Raw genomic sequence first — 19,580 nt, forward strand, 5'->3', positions numbered from 1 at the left:
CTTCACCTCCCACCATTACCCCCCTTTCTTCTTCACCTCCCTCCATCATCCCCCTTTCTCCTTCACTTCCCACCATCATCCCTCTTTCTCCTTCACCTCCCACCCTCATCCCCCTTTCTCCTTCACCTCCCTCCATCATCCCCCTTTCTCCTTCACTTCCCACCATCATCCCCCTTTCTCCTTCACCTCCCTCCATCATGTCCTGCTCTCCCCCTCCCCCCCACCCATTATACATTCACCTCACTTTCTCACCTTTTCCTTTTCCATCTTAGGTCTCTCCTTCACTTGCTCCCTCTCTATGCTTCATCTCCTCATTTTCTCCTTTATTTCCTCCCTCTGACCTTCACTTAATCACTCCAACTTTGCTTCACCTCCTCAACCTCTCCTTCACCTCTTCATGATGACATTTTCACCCAGTTGTGAGAGTCATGGTTATTTCAGGGCATTCCTCAACTCCAACTCTACAATACATTTCAAACGTCGCTCAAGCAATGATGGCACAATAATTTTTAATCATCCCTTTATTCCACATCGTCACTACCTCTACTGCACACTGGTGTAATCACACACTTCACGTCTCCTCATGCAGACAGAGGATACATGCAGCGCTATAAAATATAGGCTAGCCAAACCACTATAAAAATACAGAGAAACGTGTCCTAAAACGCATGAGTCTGTGGAACCATGTACTGAAGTAAATAGCTCAGAAATTTGTCTCACAAAATGTGCATAAAAACTTTTGCCTATGAAAACGTTTTCAAACAGAGAACAGTCATGATGAAAATTAACCCTGACCTCACCTGCAGCAGAAAGCCGGAAATGCATAGATATTATCACTGGAGACATCACTGGAAATAGCAAAGGGATTCCCATATTTTGGCACAAAGACAGAGAGTAACAGTGAGAGAGTGAGAGCACTAAGTGAAGGTGTGGCTCTTTGCTCCTGACCTCAGTGAAATGGCTCAGCTTTCAAATATAAATGTTAAATGTAACGTTAATATAATTCACTCCCTGTAAAATATAACAGTAAGAATCTCTGAGTTTTAGGTCCAGTCACGTCTGTGGTCCACCTGCAAATACACAGTATGTAATGTTTTCACACTATAAAGCAGCACTGAGCTGAGTGTCTAGTTCTGACTAGAATTTAGGTCAGAAATGTAAACGTAAGGATGCTACACAGAGATATTTTAGAATAGTTCAGAATATATTCCATAATTCTCTCTGAAATAAAAGATAATTAAACTTAATAAACAAGGTGAAGTGAAAATAAGTGAACACATACTCTGAAGAAACCTGCACAGTTATAAAAAAACATATTGTATTTATGTTTTATATTTTTCAATAAGCAAATAAATAATAAATAATGAGTGCTGGAAAATGTCCTATTTAACTTTGCTCCCTGTGGAAAACGCTAAAACATAGAAAGTCGGAACACAACTGCAGGAGGGTCTGTGTAAACAGCAGATGCTCTAGTGTAACACTGGAATAGAAGAGGCAACAGAATACCTATGGCTTTAAACTGTCACCCATAAAGGTGTAGAGTCTCAAATAGAGGGAAAGAGAGAGGGAGGGTTAGAGAGTTCAGGCACCTTAAGAAACCTAACATATTAATTTCACCCACAGCTTCATCCTTTCTGCCTTCTTTCTCCAAATAGTTTTTTTCCTTTTGGCTTTTCCATTTAGCCACGGGTGCTGTACATGTCGGCATCTTCAGGATGAGCCTGACCATGGTCCAGCAAGAATGGATCTGGAACAAAGCGAGGTTTCTCTGGAGCAGTGAAATACACCACGAAAGAGAGAGAGAGAGAGAGAGAAAACATAATCAGAATAAAGCACCTTCCTAAAAACATACCTGACAGCAGCGTAGCTTGTGTAGTGTAGCAGGGCTCAATTCCCCATGTGGTTAAACCCAGCACACTACAGGAGTAAGAGTCCCTGGGCAAGTCTCCTACCCCTACAGTTACCTACAGCTGTAACATGAACTAAGCAACAGTAAAGCCCCTTCTCAGCAAAATATGCCAGTCAAGAATAAGGCCCATTCCCATTTCACCTCTTGCCCCCACCACCACCACCACATAGCCCTACCCCTGCTTTTCCCTGCTAGGTGTGTGGGCCTCAGTTCTTGATGAGATAGAGGGGTAGGGTGAAGTGTTAGGGCGACATGGCCCTTTAAACTGAAATTTTATTCGAGTCTCTGTTCAAACAGAAGGTTATGACGCCTTTCTCTTGAAGGGTCGTCCCACTTTTTAGGGGGAAATTTAGCCACTATACCCTGTAACTCAGCTCCATAAGGAAAGAGGACACGCTAATTTGTTTCTGAGAGGACAAATTTCAGCAACTGGTGCTGGAGGAAGAGAAAAGTTAGAAAATAGGCAAAATAAGACAGTTCTACACTGTTTAGAAGCACAGCTGGCCATCTAACAGGCATTTGTAGTTTAGCACACCACAGCAGATGATTGTCCAGAGAACTGGACCACACACACACATCATAAATATCGCCCTCATTTTGAGATACTATCCTCATTTATAAATACAGCGGTACATGCTAATACAGTTATACCTCCCAAACCTAACTGTAATTGCACCATATTGTGAGAAATATGCAACTTCACATTAACCATCTGTCCCTATATCTCACCTTCCATAGCAGGTGACTTTAGAGATCCAGCCTTCGCTGAGATTGAAGGGTCGAAAATAGGTTCCTCAGCTGCAGGAGGCACATGACTGGGCTTCTCTAAAGCAGTGGGTAAAGCTGAGGCAGCAGACAGTGAACTGTCCTTTTCCATAGGATGTGATGTTGACAACAAAGAAAGGGCAGGCTCTTTAGCTGGCAGAGAAAGTATAGGTGCAGTTTCTTCCCCTGTTGGCTCAAGCTCAACCTCAGCTTCAGATTCAGGGTTTGCCTCAAAGTCATGGACTTTGGCAGGTTCTGCAGGTTCATGGGTAACTTCAGTTTTAGGTTCTTCACCCAGGTAAATGTCCAGGTCAACAGCCAAATTTACTTCTGCAGAGACAACGTCTACTTCTACAGCAGCCTCGGGTGGTGTAGCCTCTTCTGGGGCAACAAGGGGAGGAAGGCTATCTTCAACAACAAGAGCATGCTCTGAGGCAGCATCTTCTGAATCAAGATCAAGAAGTGGAGCCTCTTTTTCATCTGGGGCAATGTCTGTCGGCCCAGCCTCAAACACAGGACTTGTATCTTCAGTGGCAACATCAGGTACAAGGGCAACTTCTGCATTTGTAGTATCCTCTGCTGGTACAGCATTTGCCAGGGTAACATCAGCCAGTGGGGTAATATCTTCAACTGTCACCTCTTCAGGTTCCACTGCTGAAGTAACCTCAGACACAACGTCAGTGTTTCCAGTTGAAGCAACTTCTGCAGCTGTGGTCTTCTGTGTTTTTGGGGTAAAAACATCTGGAATGACATTTTCCAGGGCAAAATCAGCCACAGAAGAAATATTATCTTTTGGAAGATCTTCTACAAAAGGGACTATATCCACAGTTGGGGAAGCCTCTGATGTAGGGGGGTCTTCTTGTGGGGCATCAGATAACAGAGTATCTTCTGGGGTAACTTCTGTAAGTGCGACAGCTTCTAATAGACCCGCATCATCTACCTCACTTTCAGGCAAAGCAGTAACACCTGGTGTATAATTAGGCTCAGGGGCATCCTCTGTTGAAACAGGGGCAAGGTCTTTAAAGGTAACATCTGCTGGGGGTTCAGTTTCTGGGAGTGAGACAACACCTGACTCTGCACTTTTAGCCACAGCTGTCAGGTCTGGTCCTTGTGCAGAGAGGCGTGAATTCTCTGGATGTGTGAGAATAGTGTTAGGTGTGAAATTGGGTGTGTCTGAAGTCGCACCCTCCCCTGTAGCAGATCCAAGAAGTGCTGTAGAGGGCATAGTCTCCAGGCCAAGGTTGGAAGTAAAGGGCTGAAATGAAGGCAAAATAAAAATGTAATTCTTCTGAAATTTGTAATGTTCCAATCATAGACCTAATCATAGACCAGTATTTCTCAGCCCTGGTCCTGGAGGCACACTGCCCTGCATGTTTTAGTGGCTTCCCTGCATTAACACACCCACTGCAACTATGAAAATACTTGTTCATTTGCTGATTAACTAAAGAGCAGGGCTGAAAAACACTTAGGCTACATTCTGATTTTCTCCTGTGTGTCACAGATGTGTCGTTTATGTATTGTGTAAAAAGAAAAAATCTGGCTTTTTCAGTTCAGATGTGGGCCACTTACATGCGTGCTAATTGAATTCTATATTTAATACACAGCAATGCAACCATATCAGAAACAGAACTGAATTCATGCTAATGATTATCAATCGAACTGGACATCCCTCATTATTTCACACCTCAAGGAAGGAAAGAAGGAGGGAAACAGCAGTGAGGAATGACTGATGTATGTTTGTTCAAAGTGTTAGAGAATGGGAACCGATTGAGAAAAGCATTTTCATTTTCTAAAATGAATGGGAAATGAAAAACATTTAAAATCAGAACAGAAATCAGATTATTAAGCTTTTGAAAAAAAATTAAATGAGGGAAGTCCTCATTTCTCAATATGTCAGTTGTATGTTTTTTAAGTTGGTACAAATGCTGCTTGAAAGTGATTCGCGTAAAATCATGTTGTCAAGAAACACCAGAAAGTTCACACAGAAAACAAAGGAAAGTTTTGCACAGACCCAGCCAGACCCTCAGGTAAAAACTGATGTTTCAAAATCAGTTATAATTTTCTATTAAATATTTATGTTTTTCTCCATTTTTTCACATAGAGTATCACTCTGAAAAAGAAATAGGTCAGCTCAGGTCAGTGCTCCTGAAGCAAAGTTCATTTGCTCATAAGAGTGAGTTTAGGTTCTGTTCACACTGATGCTGGACATGGGTCATGTTAAAAAGATGTGTGGTTTTACATGCTGTGTAAATGCAGTCTGTGTGTGTATATACATGAATGGGGTACCTCTAAATGTGCAGGGGAAGCAATGACATCCTCTTTGGGTTTGGATTTAAAAGTTGAGGCCACAAATGAACTGGCAGAATACGTCTTCTTACCTGTAAACTGCAAGAGTAAACACATTTTATACAGTGGAAGAAAACAACATCAGGTTAAAGAGATGTGACAATGATGACAACACTACCTTCAAAATTTCCACTGTCTGTGTGGGGTAGCACACCGCACTACCAGCAGCCATCAAAGCCAGAGGAAGCCCTATTCTCTTCATCCGAGAGCCTGAACAGACAAAAAAAAAATTACCCACACACATTCACACACTGAGACCACATTACCCCCCGTTTCTCACGTGGCCAGTGAGTGTATCAACATGATATTTGTTATTTGTTCAAAAATTAAATTTTCTTTTTCGGATTCTGTGAAAGACCTTTTTGAGTGCCAGTGTCTCACCCTTTCGAGCAAGGATGAGTCCAGCCAGGCCAGACACACTGATGACCCCGACTTTGGGCAGGAAGCCTGGGGGCGGCTCTCTCAGGAATTCATATGTATCTGAAATGACAGAAATATTGAGATTTTAAAGACTTATCATAGAAGACGTCCACCTTCTTTCACCCCTCCTCACCTTGACCAGCCTGGTATAGAGACAGGGCTCCAACTCTGACTGAAGTGTATGTCCTCTGAAAAATAAAAATACGCTGATTAACAACAACACCTGATAATTCAGTAAGACATATTTAATAAGAAAATAAAGGCCTATTAAAAATAATAATCAGAAACCAATGACAGCAATAATATTTTCACAATAATCATTGTCATGAGAGGCTCTAGAATCACACAGTGGTCAAAGTGTTTCCTAACGTTGGAAAGCACATGGTGCTGCCTCAGTCTCCGGAGGTTGTCAAGAAAAGCAAATATAGCTTTGCTTTCCTGGTAGAACGGATGGTCCACATTCTCCCCTCATCACAGAGTGTGCAGTGCTTGCCTTCACGGGTGTCTGTCAGCACTTTGAAAAAGAAGTGAAGGCTGGCTTCGGTCGTCTCGGTGGAAGCACATACTCACATTCAACCTCTCAGGTTGGCGGCATTATGTTTGACTGAGGAAGTCCTGTATAATAGGATGGAATTGGCAATAACTGTGCATGTGTGTACCTGCAGAGTTCTGATATAAGGCTGAAGTCCCACTCTAACTCGGCCCAGTGCTGTCTGCAGTTCTCCTGGTTCCTTCTCCACATGCGGCCTCACTGCAGGTTCTTGATCGTACACAGAGAGCTGGAGAGATGAGGACATAAACATCCACAGAGTCAAAACACAAAGAAAAAGCCCAAAGTACCATAAATCATTTACACCAGCAATATTAGCTGTAGATATTTGTGTATAATGTGTATAATATAATGTGATTAATTATTCATTCATTAATTGTCTGTAACCGATTATCCAGTTAAGGGTCGTGGTGGAGCCCACCCGGAATCACTGGGCGCAAAGTGGGAACACACTCTGGAGGGGGCGCCAGTCCTTCACAGGGTGACACAAACTCACACACACACTCACACCTATGGACACATTTGAGTCACCAATCCATCTACCAACGTGTGATTTTGGACCTTGGGAGGCAACAGGAGCACCTGGAGGAAACCCACGCAGACACAGGGAGAACACACCAAACTCCTCACAGACAGTCACCTGGAGTGGGACTCGAACCCACAACCTCCAGGTCCCTGGAGCTGTGTGACAGCGACACTACCTGCTACGCCACCGTGATGAATTATTAATAGTATTAATTGTTTTTCTATGAAGTGCAACTCATGTGAAATAAGGGAGGAGCCAGTTTATGCTCCAGAGAGCAAGTTCTCCAAAAGGTAGTGGCCTTGTTTTAAATACATGTACACAATCTCTGACACTTTTAGACCACTAGGTGACAGTGTAACAGCTGTTTCACAACAGATATTAGAATCAGTGTAGGAACAAAATAAAATAAAATTACACGGTAAAAGAATAATAATAAGAAAAATCCTTACAAAGCAATATGGTTCTACGCACTATCTGCTTGAACCCTAATAAGACAGGTCTCATAACTTTTCTTGGTTTTATTTCATGTGCCTGAAGGATGCCATTTTGAGTGTACAAGCTATACTGATGAAAGAAAATAAGGTTGAATTTCCTTGACTTTAACTGAAGCTGTCATGTTGAACAATATAATTATTATTATTGATTAAAAAAATAATAATAAATCACCAGGTGTGTTACCTCTCTTGGAGAAATCTGTTTATCTGCCTTTTCCTCAGCATACACTCGCATTGAAAGCAAGCCCAGGGCAGCAGGCACTGCGGTCAACTTCATCACCTGAGGAAACACACACACCTAATGTAATAACTGCAGTGTTTCAGACTCCTCACTGTCACTGCTAGACTGAGAATAGCCCACCAACCAAAAAATCCTGTCTCTGATGAAGGACTACCAACCGACCAACACAAAATGTGCAGCAACAGATGAGCTACTGTCTCTGACTTCAAAGTAGACCAAAGAGGTAGGACTGTCTAAAAGAGTGGACAGTGAGTGGACACAGGGTTTAAAAACTTCAGCAGCACTGCTGTGTCTGATCCACTCATACCAGCACAACACACCACCACGTGAGGATCACTGAAGCAACGAGAATGATCCACCACCCAAACCATACCTGCTTTATGACCATTAATGAGCAAAATGTATAGGAGCTAAAAAAAAAATCGAATCAAATCCAATTTATTTGTATAGCTATTTTTACAACTGATATTGTCACACAGCAGCTTCACAGAATTCCAGTAAATATGAAGTTTTAACATGAAATGTAAAAATGTAAAGAATGTAAAAATCCCCCAGGAGAGCAAGCCAAGGGCGACAGTGGCAAGGAAAATCTCCCTCTGAGCTGAGGAAAAAACCTTGGGAGGAACCAAGGCTCACAAGGGGAGGCTATCCTTCCAGAAAGGTCAGTCTATTGGTAATAATAGTTAGGAGTCCAAACTTCAATGTAGGGTGGGCTGCTCCAAGGTAATTGGTAGTGGCTGGAGCGTGGGCAGCTGGTCTGAAGCGTGGAGCAGGAGCTTGACAATCAGTCCTCCAACAATGTCCAAACAGACAGGTCAGGGATTGTTTACTCGGAAACAGGTAAAGGGATGGAGTTAGCTTTGTTCTGTTTGGGTGCATGTAAAGTAGAGAATGTGAGTGTGGCTAATGACTCCGGCAGATCTGACTATGAAAAGTCAGCAAGATTTAAAATTAAATCTGATCAGTTGTTTCTGGCCACTTTTGGACCCAGAAGCAGAACCTCTGTTTATAAAGAGGAAGTTATACAAAATCCAGCCTTTCACACCCTGTATTTGATTTATTCTGCGTTTGTCATCAGGCTTGGTCGATATGTACAATTGCATGTCATCTGCATAACAGTGAAAGTTAGCGTCAGAGTTTCTTATAACTGTGCCTAACAGTAACATGTATAATGTAAATAATAATGGTCCTAAAATAGAGCCTTGCTGAATTCCAAATCTTACTTTAGAATAATTTGAAGATAAATCATTTACTTTTATGAACTGATAACGTTCCATTAAGTAAGACTTGAACCACAATAGGTCTGTCCCTGTGATTCCAACCTGTGTTTTCTAACCTTTCTAGGAGAATATTGTGGTCTATCTTATCGAAAGCTGCACTGAGGTCAGGTAGCACCAACAGGGATATGTAGCATTGATCAGAGGCAAGAAGAAGATCATTTGTTATCTTACCTACAGCTGTCTCAGTGCTATGATGTGGCCTGAATCCAGATTTGAATTTTTCATATATATGATTCTTATGTAGATATGAACTAAGATCTTGGATATAAAGAGATTGTAGATTAGATGGTAGATTAGTAATAGGCCTGTTGTTAGGCAATACGCAAGCATCAAGATTTGGTTTCTTGATCAGAGGTTTAATAACTGCTAGTTTAAAAGCTGAGTTTACTATAGTTAAAAGAAGATTGATAATAGCTGGTAGTACTTCTTTAAGTAATTTTGTGGGAATTGCATCAAGTGTGCAAGTTTGCAGAGGTGATCATTTTCTCCCGTTCTAACCGCGAGAGTGGGTAAATAAATTCAAGTCTTTCTTTTACAATTACGTTATGTTTTATATCAGCCACATCAGATGACAGTCAGGTCGGATTTAATACTGTTGAGTTTGTTGTCTAATATTTGCAATTTTATTATTTAAAAAGTCCATAAAGACTTTACTCGAGAGAGTTGCCGGAATTTGTGGTTCAGTATCTGCCTGATTTTTTGTAATTCTGGAAAACATACTAAACATTACTCTAGGATTAAATTTATTATTGTAGATCAGCGAGGTCAAATATGCTGAGCGAACTTTAGACAGGGCATTTCTATACTCTATACGGCTGTCCTTTCTGGCAGAGTGGAACACTTCCAGCTTGGTTGATCGGCATTTACGCTCTAGTTTCCATGCTATTTAAGGTAAGGGTTTTATCATTGTACCATGGGGTGAGACTTTTCTGTCTTATCCTTTTTCTTTTAAGTGGTGCCACATTTTCTAAAGTAGATTGAGGGGTATTTTCTAAGTAGTCAGTTAGTACATCTAGCTCCATTGGGTCTAATGGAGTGGGAATTGGGGATGATAGTTCTGGGAGGTTTTCTATGAACTATGAATGGCTTTATTGAATGCTTTTTAGAATAGCGAGGGGAAGCACATATATTACGGCTAAGACGTAACTCATATGAAATTAGGTAATAGTCAGAGATTGCTGAGGATTGTGGTATAATATTAACTTTGTCTATGTTAAGACCTAGTGTCAAAATTAAATCTAAAGTGTGACTATAGTAGTATGTAGGCCCTGTTACATCTTGAGTAATACCAACAGGAGTCTAGGATTGTGGTAAATACCTTTTTAGTGGGTCATCTGCCTTCTCAAAATGGATACTGAAATCTCATACAATTATAAATTTATCATTGCACACAGATAGGTTTGCAGCGAAATCATTGAATTCTTTTAGAAGTTCTGAGTAGGGCCCTGGTGGTCTGTAAATGTTACATAATAAAAATGTGTTCTTTTTTGTGATCAGATTTGTAATAATGGTGGGAAGAACCTCAAAAGATGTGAAGGTGTCAGATGGTTTATGACTGATATCTAGGGCATTTTGGTAAATTACATATTCCACGTCCTTTTCCTGAAAATCTTGGGCTATGTACATAATTATAGCCTACAGAGGTGGCTTCGTTTAGTGATGAATATTAATTTGGTCTAACCCACGTTTCCATGAGACAGAAAACACATTTATGATCACTTATAATATCATTTACAATGACTGCTTTTGAGTTAAGTGATCTTAGTAACCCAAATTTTAGATCTGAGGTGTTGCTGCTATCATCTGAATATTCTCTAATATGGAGTAGATTGTTGAAACGGGCTGATGACTGATGAATGCAGTTGGACAGCAGACAGGGACAGTATTGGACACTGTGAGCTTGTAAAGGACCAGTCTTCTTTGGTACTCAGGACCTTATAAAGTGTTTTGTATGGATATTCTGAGAAAAGCTCAGTTCTGTAATGCTTTCTGAGAGCCTTCAGGCTATAGTTAGAAGCTGTCCTTTAGCTGTTATTGTTTTGGTTAATATCCTCTGCATGTTATTCAGGAAAGGTGGGGGTAGTTTAATTGATGAAAGGATTAGAAACAGCAGTGAGTTAAAGCTGATCTAATCCAGTTAAGCAAGATGACTATGACTCTGGCTGTATTCATATCCACATAGTGTAAGTTTATGTAGTAATGTATGTACGTAAGTATATAGTGTGAACTAGAGCAATAATTTAGTATGCAGTACAGTGTATTATAATTTAGTAATATATTGTAGTGTGCACAGTAGTGCACTACTCCGTGATTTAGAACGCGCACAAATCACTGAGAAGCGCGTGCACACTCAGCTAACTCTGGAAAGGCGTAAAGCGGAGAACTCCACTCAAGATTCGGTTTGCACATCTTTTCATTCATTCATTCATTCATTCATTCACTCACTCACTCACACGCTCGTTCATTCACTCCAGAGTGTTGCTGCTTTCCCGCGGAGTTTGTTTTTGTGGAACTCACCTTGAACGCCATGTTAACCCCGCCCCCTTCTGCTTTTGGTACAGAGAGCACAGTGGGACAAACTGACCCTCAAAACTTTATCTTATTATACATAAAATAATAAAAAAAACTTTAACACTTTAGTTTTCCTAATAATACTAATAATATTCATCATCATAAAAATATACACTTGTTTTGTACAAAGCCTGGAACATTTCAAAGTGTGCTTTAACTTCCACAAGATAATAATATTCAGAAAAATACATAATATACTTTTCTTTCTATAGCAATTTTTGTGTCAAAGTAATCTTTCAGAACATATAGAACAAAACGTAATTATTTTGTTAATAATAATAATAATAATAAATATTATTATTATTAGTAGTAGTAGTATTGGCAATATTAGGAGTAGCACTTTTTTTTAATACTCTCAGTATACTCTTTTATAAATGTTTCTAAACTAAATTACAAACATTACAAGTATCAGTGGCAATTTATTCATTCAGAACCAACTGAAAAGATTCTGAATGTGTAATGTGTACTTTTTGTTGTTGTTTCTTTTAATCACAATGCAGTCTCCAGAGTGCAGAGAACTTAATTTATTTCTTTTACATTTTACAATCTTTATCATATATATATATATATATATATATATATATATATATATTTCTGTATGTATATATAGGAAAAAGGAGTCTGCAGATGGGTGAGTGGTGGTGGAGTGCAGGGACAGGAAGTTGATGTGAGGAGAAAAAAAAGCAATACTTTCTGTTTGAAAAGTTTAAGTGCAACCTGCACTTCACTCAGCAGAACAGTTGGCAGATACATGCCTAGAACCACAGTGAAGCCCAGTACACACACACACACACACACACACACACACATACACATACACACACACACACTGAGAGAGGTTCATAAAACCCCTGGACTGAAACTAAATGAGGGCAATTTTACACAAGTGGAATCTTCAAAACGCACAAATAAAAATATTAAAATGCAAAAATGGAGTTTGTATCCATGTGTGTTGGTGTTTGTTTCTGATAAACTGTACAATTTACAGACTATTAAAAAATAATTACATTCTACTCAATTAAAATACATCCCACGACAGTCCTACCCACAACCTAAAGTAACGCAAATGACATGAACAGAACACACACAAAAAGAAGTCTTCTCCTTAGGCCACAAGAATCAACTGGATACAGAAGAGTTAACCCTTGGAGGTCATAGCTATTGCCTGTGTTAATTAAACAGTTTTGTGATTATAGATTAATATAAAACTGTGTAAAAGTGTAGATCACAGAGCTCTGAATCATATCTGTGTGAGGAGGAGATATTTATTAATAAAATATTGGTTTGTGGAAAGAAAGTTCTTCCCTGCAGTTTAGTTGCAGCTGATGCCCTGGTGACTTCACTCGCTACAAATTTCTCTAACAATGTTTTTTAGTTGTACATAAAAACAAATGTTAGCATCAGCTATGGAGTCAAATTAGGTAAATTTATAACTAGGAAATCAGAATGAGTAAACCAAAGCTCAGTCATTAAAATCTTCAGTTTTATAAAGATTTTGTAATAGCGATATTTCCATTTTTAACCTGCATTTTGTATTTCACTTTCATAATTATCATAATTGCTTTTACTTGACTTTTCCTCATTTACAGATCACCCACTGTCTCATTTACACCTCAGAAAGTCTCTCACTGAAGTTTAGGCCCTGATTAGACCTGAGGGTGGGATCCAGTCAGTCATTGGCTTGACAAGTTGAGATGTTAATGACCAGTCAATAACAGCTTCACTTTCTGTCTCTGTGACAAACATTGTACTAATTAACACTCTTTGTTATATCTGGACTAAGCGCAGGGTTTTAAAAACCCTATATGAAATTCAAAATGCCAAGACACCGCACACATAAGGACAGTTTTCGCAGATGTTTCTGAGCTTGATTGTTGTTAATTATTGAACTGGGAGAAGGTTGGAGGAGCAAATTGGCCTCAGAATCATGTGGCATGGGCCAGACATTACACAAACAAGAAAACACAGATTATCCACGTTTGCCATTTATCTTTGAGAGATAAAAGTGTGTCTGGAGCAGGGGCATAGGTTTTATTCTGTGGGTGGAGCTATTGCTCTTATGTCAGTCATTTGTTCCATAGCTAATGACAGACTTGATCCTGCCCTTATGTCAAATCAGGGCTTTAACTCAAGCAAGATTTTTTAAATGGAAAGTGAGACGGTGAGAGACATGTAACCAAAGTAGACTGGACCTTAATGAAAGTGAAATGCAAAATTGAGGGTAAATACAGATAGTCTCTGTTTTTAAAACAGTTTTTAAACTTTATATCACAGTGCTCTTGCTTGCTGTCACTTTTGAACATAGAGTTAGTGTAAATATAAATGACTGTGTCAGTATGAACATTATTAAAGATGTAATTTAATCAGTCGAGTAACTCCTAGACCTCCGAGGCTTAAACCTATCTCTGTGAGGCTGCAGTAAAGCTCATGTCCAGCTGATCACCTCAGACAAAACCTCAGACACAGACGATTCCAGAGTTTTCACCAAATTCTTCCAGAAATTTCAGCTGGAAAATTTGGAAAATTCAGAAACACGCCCAAGTGCAAACAACAAGAAAGAACGAAACAAACATCTCCGACCTGAATATAACCCATAGCTTAAGAGGTAATGGCCAGCCGTCGGGCTGACTCCGAGCAAAAACAGTCAGAATACCAGATAAGCAAAGCTTTTGTTGTGTTTTGTCTTCCTTTTTTCCTAATCTTTTTTCTGTTTTCCTTTAGTTTTTTTTAATGTTTTTTTTTTTTTTTTTTTTTTTTTTTTAGAAAAAAATAATAGAAGTAGAAAGCTTCTGTCTTTGCAGACCCAGAAGATTGCATTCACAATGAAATTTCACAGTTTTCAACAGAGGATGCAGCTAGGCAAAGAATATTTTCTTATGTACATACGTTATCAGCCCATTTTTCTGGCAATATAGGAATATATCTTTAAACCATGCAGGAGTTTAGCTATTTTCTAAGTACTCTAAAGAACCCGAGTATCATTCAAATTACAGACGCCTCAGGGGCTGCCGCAAGAGTCGGCCATTCCTACATCAAAAATGCACAGGAAATATATCTTCTCTTACACTCTCTCTCTCTCTCTCTCTCTCTCTCTCATACACACACACGCACGCTTGCATGCTCTGAGAGTTGTACAGAGTTAACACAGTAGGGCGGTGTTGCTTGGTAACAGAGTGAAGCCCGTTGCCCATGGCTACATGAGCGCTCTTCCTGCAGCATTCTGAGGGAAGGAGATAAACAAATAAACAAACAAACAAACAAACAAGAAAAAATACAAACTAATAAAAAACTCCAGATTTTAAAGTGGAAAGTGGAAAAGATTGGAGGACAAAATAAAAGAAAAAAACTATCTTTTGCATGGTGTGGTCATAGCCGTGGTCAGTGAAACTGGACAAACGGAGTTCATATCTGTTTGAGTGTGTCCAGGACAGGTTTGTTCACCTGCAGAGAGCAAAGGCAGACGCAGACATGGTGCACAGCCCAGGTTTAGAGTTTGTAAAATGCCTTCAGAGTTATTTTACAGTGCTCTGACACACTCAATGGTCAGTTATGGTCAAGGGTGGGCAGAAGGGATCCATGGGGGAGGGGGAGGGGCATTTGATTGCACAGTGTTTCATTCATGCCATCTGTAAGCGTGAGAGTGATCTCCTCCAACAAACCTATATGTGTCCTTCAGTGCATGGAGGCTGAATAAGTGTGCAGCACTGTGCAAAAGTCAGAGACCACCTTAACATGTTTTAATGGCCAATAAAAATAACTATTAAGTACAAGTTAGTATTTATTCAGGCAGGAACACACCTTGGAGGGGCTGCCAATTATTTGCAGGGCGACACACACTCACACATTCACTCACACACTCACACCTATGGACATTTGAGTCGGCAATCCACCTACCAATGTGTGATTTTGGACCATGTTGTGTGGGGTGTAGTGTAGTGTAGCTAACTCTATGGATCAATCGAAGAGTTAAAGCATAGCAGTAGAGTGCATGTACTTTGCGTTGGAGGTGTTTTTTTTATTACTTTCTGTTATTTTCACTGATGTAATAAAACTCATTTTTGGAAGACTTTTGCACAGTGCTGTGTGTATGCATGGTTCAGGTATGTCCCTGTATAAAGCAATGTAAGTGTGTGTGTGTGTGTGTGTGTGTGTGTGTGTGTGTGTGTGTTTTAGACATGGGTCTCTATGAAGGAGTGTGTGTGCATCAGCAGTGTAGGAGAGAGAGGTGAGAGGTCGCTGGGATCGATGGGCGCTTCCAGAGGGGCGGAGCTAAACTCGCAGATATCCAAGAAGAGCTCGTGGTTCTTCTGCTTCCACTCTCTGAACTTCCTCGAGGTCAGACATGGGTCGTCCAGCACCTGAACTATAGCAGCCAGGTCCCCTTCCTTAGCCTGAGAGAGTGAGAGAAAGACAGAGAGAGAGAGAGAGGGGAGAGAGAGAGAGGGGAGAGAGAGAGAGAGAGAGAGAGGGAGAGGGGACAGAAAGGTTTCAGAGAGGAAGAAGGTGGGAGAGAGTGAGCTACAAATAGATATAAAATTGTGTGTGGGGGTGGGCTGTACTGTAGCTAAATCTTTGGACTGATCGAAGAGTTTAAGCAGCAGTAGAGTGCACATACTTTGCATTGGAGGTTTTTTATCTTCTGATTTTTCACTGAAGAGAGAGAAAAAGAGAAAGAGTGGGTGAGAGAGAGAGAGAGAGAGAGAGAGAGAGTGAGAGAAAGCGTGTTGAGCTCCAGTGACATGAATGAATGACTGAATAGTAGGGGTGGAGCTTCACATGTCTCTAGAGAAGCATGTGCTGCCTTTACTCCCCCAGCAGTTGTACGTTTGGGGGTCTAAAGCTAAAGGAGGGGACGACAACACTGAGGCGAGTTGATCTAACCTTGAGGGTGGAACGCAGGGCCCGTATGCGGTGCAGTCGCTCGTTTGTAGCTGGGTCGTTGCTGCGTTTGACGAAGGAGCGTCTGAATTCCTGGCGCGTGGAGGGCCGCTGCTCTCCGAAGGCAGACACGCTGGCCTGCTCCAGTGAGCGATAGAGCTGCTCCAGAGGGTCCAGCTGCGGAGCTTCACACACCCTTAACACCTCCTCCTCCTCTTCATCCTCCTCTTCCTCTCGGAGACGCGAGCGGGGCCGGAGCGTCCCATGTGCATGAGCCACGTGTGTGTGCGGGACCCCTCGGTTCCTAGGGAGACTCTGGCTCCTCTGTTTGTGGGTGTGGCTGTGCCGGGGGCGTGGCTCCTCACTGTCTGTCAGAGGGAAAGGCCCCTCACGCTCAGGGGGACACCTGCGGCGGCGAGCAGGGAGAGTGGCCTGCTGTAGCCGGTCAGGTGACAGTGCCAATCCACGACCCTCCAGCATGGGCCCGCCCCCAGCCGTCTGCAGGTAGTGAAGCCCTGTGCTGCCTACAGGGGTCTCAATCAGGTCCTGCCAGGAGCGGCGCTCTCGATGGTTGGAACGACAAGACGAGTGAGAGTCTTCTGCGGAAGAGTGAGAGAAGGTGGAACCACTGGAGAAGTGACGCTCAGCAAAAGGGCTGGAGGAACTCGCCTGTAAAAAACACAGAATAATACACTTAATAATGATTATTATAACAATCAATAATTAAGAGCCCCTCCCCCGGTGCTGGTGGTCCAGAGTCAGGTGGACAATGTAAATTGCTCAAAATGAATGGTCAAATGTCTCAATATAGAGCACAGTACAGAGAAAGAGAGAGAAAGCGAGACTGTGAGTGAGAACAAGAGAAAGAAAGACAGACAAATATTGAGAGTATGAGAGAAAGAGACAGAGAGCAAGAGGGAGAGAGAGAGAGAGTAACAGACAGAGAAAGAGACCAAGAGAAAAAGAAAGAGACCAAATGAGAGTGAGAATGAGAATGTGTGATGTGTGGAGATGAAGAAAGAAGAGGAGGGATGAGAAGAAGAGATGCTCACAGACGGGTTGCAGTGATAAGTCGACTCCTGTTTGAGCGTCATGGAGCCATCAATCTCCTCCTGATCACTCTCACTCCAGTAATCTACACAACCAGAAACAATAATGGAATAACACTGGAATTTCGCTGAAACACAAGTGGATCTGCTTTGAGCAGCTGATGAATATTCTGGCCTGACAGGTCATGTGACCTCTCACCTTCATCCGGACGAGGAACCGGGTCATCAGGAGTGTAGCCAATCGCAGCCAAGCCCAGGCGATTCATCCACCTGAAACAAGAAGCACAAGCATGAGCACAGTGGAGAGAGAAGGGAAGCAGACGAGTGAAAACAGAGAGAGAGAAAATGTGAGAAGAAAGATGTGAGTAGAGAGAAGAGACCAAGTGAGAAGTGAACAAACAATGTGAGAAGAGAAGAAAAGAGAAGTGAAGAGAAGAGAACAGAAGAGAAGAGACAATGTGAGAAGAGAAGAGAACAGAAGAGAAGAGACAATGTGAGAAGAGAAGAGAAGAGAAGAGAAGAGAAGAGAAGAGAAGAGAAGAGAAATGTACCTATTCATTTCTTCCAGGTGGTCAGTTGCGAAAAAGAAGCTTTTGATTTTTGGATGGCAGGCTTTGAAAGCACTTAGAGAAAAAAGAAAAGAATAATTAAATTTTCACCCAAATGAAGAAGTATCAGATTTATTGCTGCGTCGTTATTAGATTACTGTTTTTTTACTCACTGTTTCCTTCTGCATTCGATCGCTCTGTCAATCCTGAACTCAGGCAAACTAATAAAGCCTTCAGCTTTCTCGTCCTGAACGAAGGATGGGAAAAAGAAGAGAACAAAACAGTTTTGCAATATTGTAATAGACTAATGATTAAATCAGGATTGCAGACTCAAACCTGTCCACATAGAAACTACATGAATTGGAGCATGCTTATTGTTTCTAGTGTTTCTGCCCCCTGTGTTTATATGCTGTTATGAAACCAAAGCAAAAATAGCAGCAGAGCCCCACCCAATTTCAATCCCAACAGAGTCCGGTGAAGCTAGGTTTACCATTTATAGAACTGAGTAAATGTATAACACTGCTGTTCTGGGTTGGTCCAGCTGCTGCTTACATTCTGGTTGGTGTACCAGTACAGGTCCGAGTCTTTCAGGACAAACCAGTACTTCTTCCATTTCTGAGTAAAGTATCCAGACGCGTCCTTTTTCTTCCAAAGCCACCCTTCACAGTCTCCATGACCCAGATCCTTACACGCTATACGCCTCCTGCTGGAACTGCTTTGGGAACCTGTACACACACACACACACGCACACATACAATGAACTCACAACTGAGTACAAACAGCATTCTAGCTAATGCAAAACATCAGCATGAAAATAGTCTGCCGTTCCTCTCCTACCTCTGTTCTTCTTTTTGGTCTTGGTCCTTAAAGAGGCATAATGCACAGACTAGAGAAGACACACACACACACACACACACACACATGCACACAAATAAATACAGTGTTAAGTAACATCATTAAATATTAGAGCAATTTAGCAATCGTAATATTTAATTAACGGGGTCATGACATTAAAAATATCCCTTGTTCAGTCAATGTTCAAATGAATGTGTGGATGTGCGCCTACAGGTGTTTCTATTGGAAACCACATTGGCATTAGTTTACACATTTGTATTCACAGTATATATAATGATGAAACATGTGAAGCTTTTACTTACACACAAATAAAACAGATTTTTTACATTAATTATCATATATCATTTTTTTATTGTGTACTCCAGGTAATATAAAAAATAAAATAAATACAATATATGATTATAAACTGAGAAGTCTGTTTTTGCAAATGAACTCTTAATATGTGCCCAGTAAGAAAATAATTATTGCTATGGACAGTGTGGGAACATAGCAAAGTATTAAGTCATTTCTCAACACCTGTGAGGTTAAAGGTGTAAGACCTCGTGTTCTGGTCACTGCCAGAGGGTGCTCTAGCTCCTAAATATTTTAGTGCACCTACATTTGCAGGGAATTTCAGTATATAAAACTTATAGAGCCAGAGACACTACACTTATTGTTGCGCAATAAGTACGTACATTTATTAAAATAACCGATAATGAAATTTATTCACTAAATTACATCACAGTACCTAACACAACTACAGGAAACCCTTATGATATCACCTCACCAAATCAATAATGTACTATTAAGTTGTGATACAGACTGAGTAATTAATGACACAGGCTACACATATCATTTAAGAAAAGTGTGTAATTATGTCAATAAATATAGTACAGTAAATGCAGTATTTATTTTAAATACAGTAAATGGAATATTGTCAGTCTATGTTAATAGCATATCAAGAATATCGGAAAAAGAAAGTTTTAAACTAGCCAATCTATTAGCTATATATTTAATAAGTATCTTAATAAAGAGATAAACAACAGCTGCATCTTTTGCACAAATCTCTTCTTTTTCGTTCCTTTTTTTCCTAAACTTTAGGAAAAAGTTTAGTGTCACTACCTATTTTTACTTCTTTTAGCACTCTTGGAAAAGAGTATTTGGCACAG

At 40.7% G+C, this 19,580-nt stretch overlaps 1 protein-coding gene across 1 annotated transcript in view; it reads right to left on the reverse strand.

Annotated features, from left to right (window-relative positions):
* Positions 1 to 522: 522 nt before the first annotated feature.
* Positions 523 to 19,580, reverse strand: part of si:ch211-26b3.4 (uncharacterized) — a 32,613-nt gene continuing 13,555 nt past the window's right edge. The window contains exons 12-26 of the mRNA XM_066659304.1: positions 18,415 to 18,463; positions 18,130 to 18,302; positions 17,751 to 17,824; positions 17,581 to 17,652; positions 17,229 to 17,299; positions 17,033 to 17,115; positions 15,984 to 16,649; positions 7,195 to 7,290; positions 6,100 to 6,219; positions 5,574 to 5,628; positions 5,402 to 5,500; positions 5,139 to 5,230; positions 4,961 to 5,059; positions 2,639 to 3,929; positions 523 to 1,768 (exon numbers count right to left, since the gene is read on the reverse strand). Coding sequence (XP_066515401.1) covers positions 1,680 to 1,768; positions 2,639 to 3,929; positions 4,961 to 5,059; positions 5,139 to 5,230; positions 5,402 to 5,500; positions 5,574 to 5,628; positions 6,100 to 6,219; positions 7,195 to 7,290; positions 15,984 to 16,649; positions 17,033 to 17,115; positions 17,229 to 17,299; positions 17,581 to 17,652; positions 17,751 to 17,824; positions 18,130 to 18,302; positions 18,415 to 18,463 — 3,129 coding nt within the window. The 3' untranslated portion in view covers positions 523 to 1,679. The remainder of the gene's footprint in view (positions 1,769 to 2,638; positions 3,930 to 4,960; positions 5,060 to 5,138; positions 5,231 to 5,401; positions 5,501 to 5,573; positions 5,629 to 6,099; positions 6,220 to 7,194; positions 7,291 to 15,983; positions 16,650 to 17,032; positions 17,116 to 17,228; positions 17,300 to 17,580; positions 17,653 to 17,750; positions 17,825 to 18,129; positions 18,303 to 18,414; positions 18,464 to 19,580) is intronic.

The sequence above is a fragment of the Hoplias malabaricus genome, chromosome 2, assembly GCF_029633855.1.
Source record: "Hoplias malabaricus isolate fHopMal1 chromosome 2, fHopMal1.hap1, whole genome shotgun sequence".
Taxonomy (NCBI): Eukaryota; Metazoa; Chordata; class Actinopteri; order Characiformes; family Erythrinidae; genus Hoplias; species Hoplias malabaricus.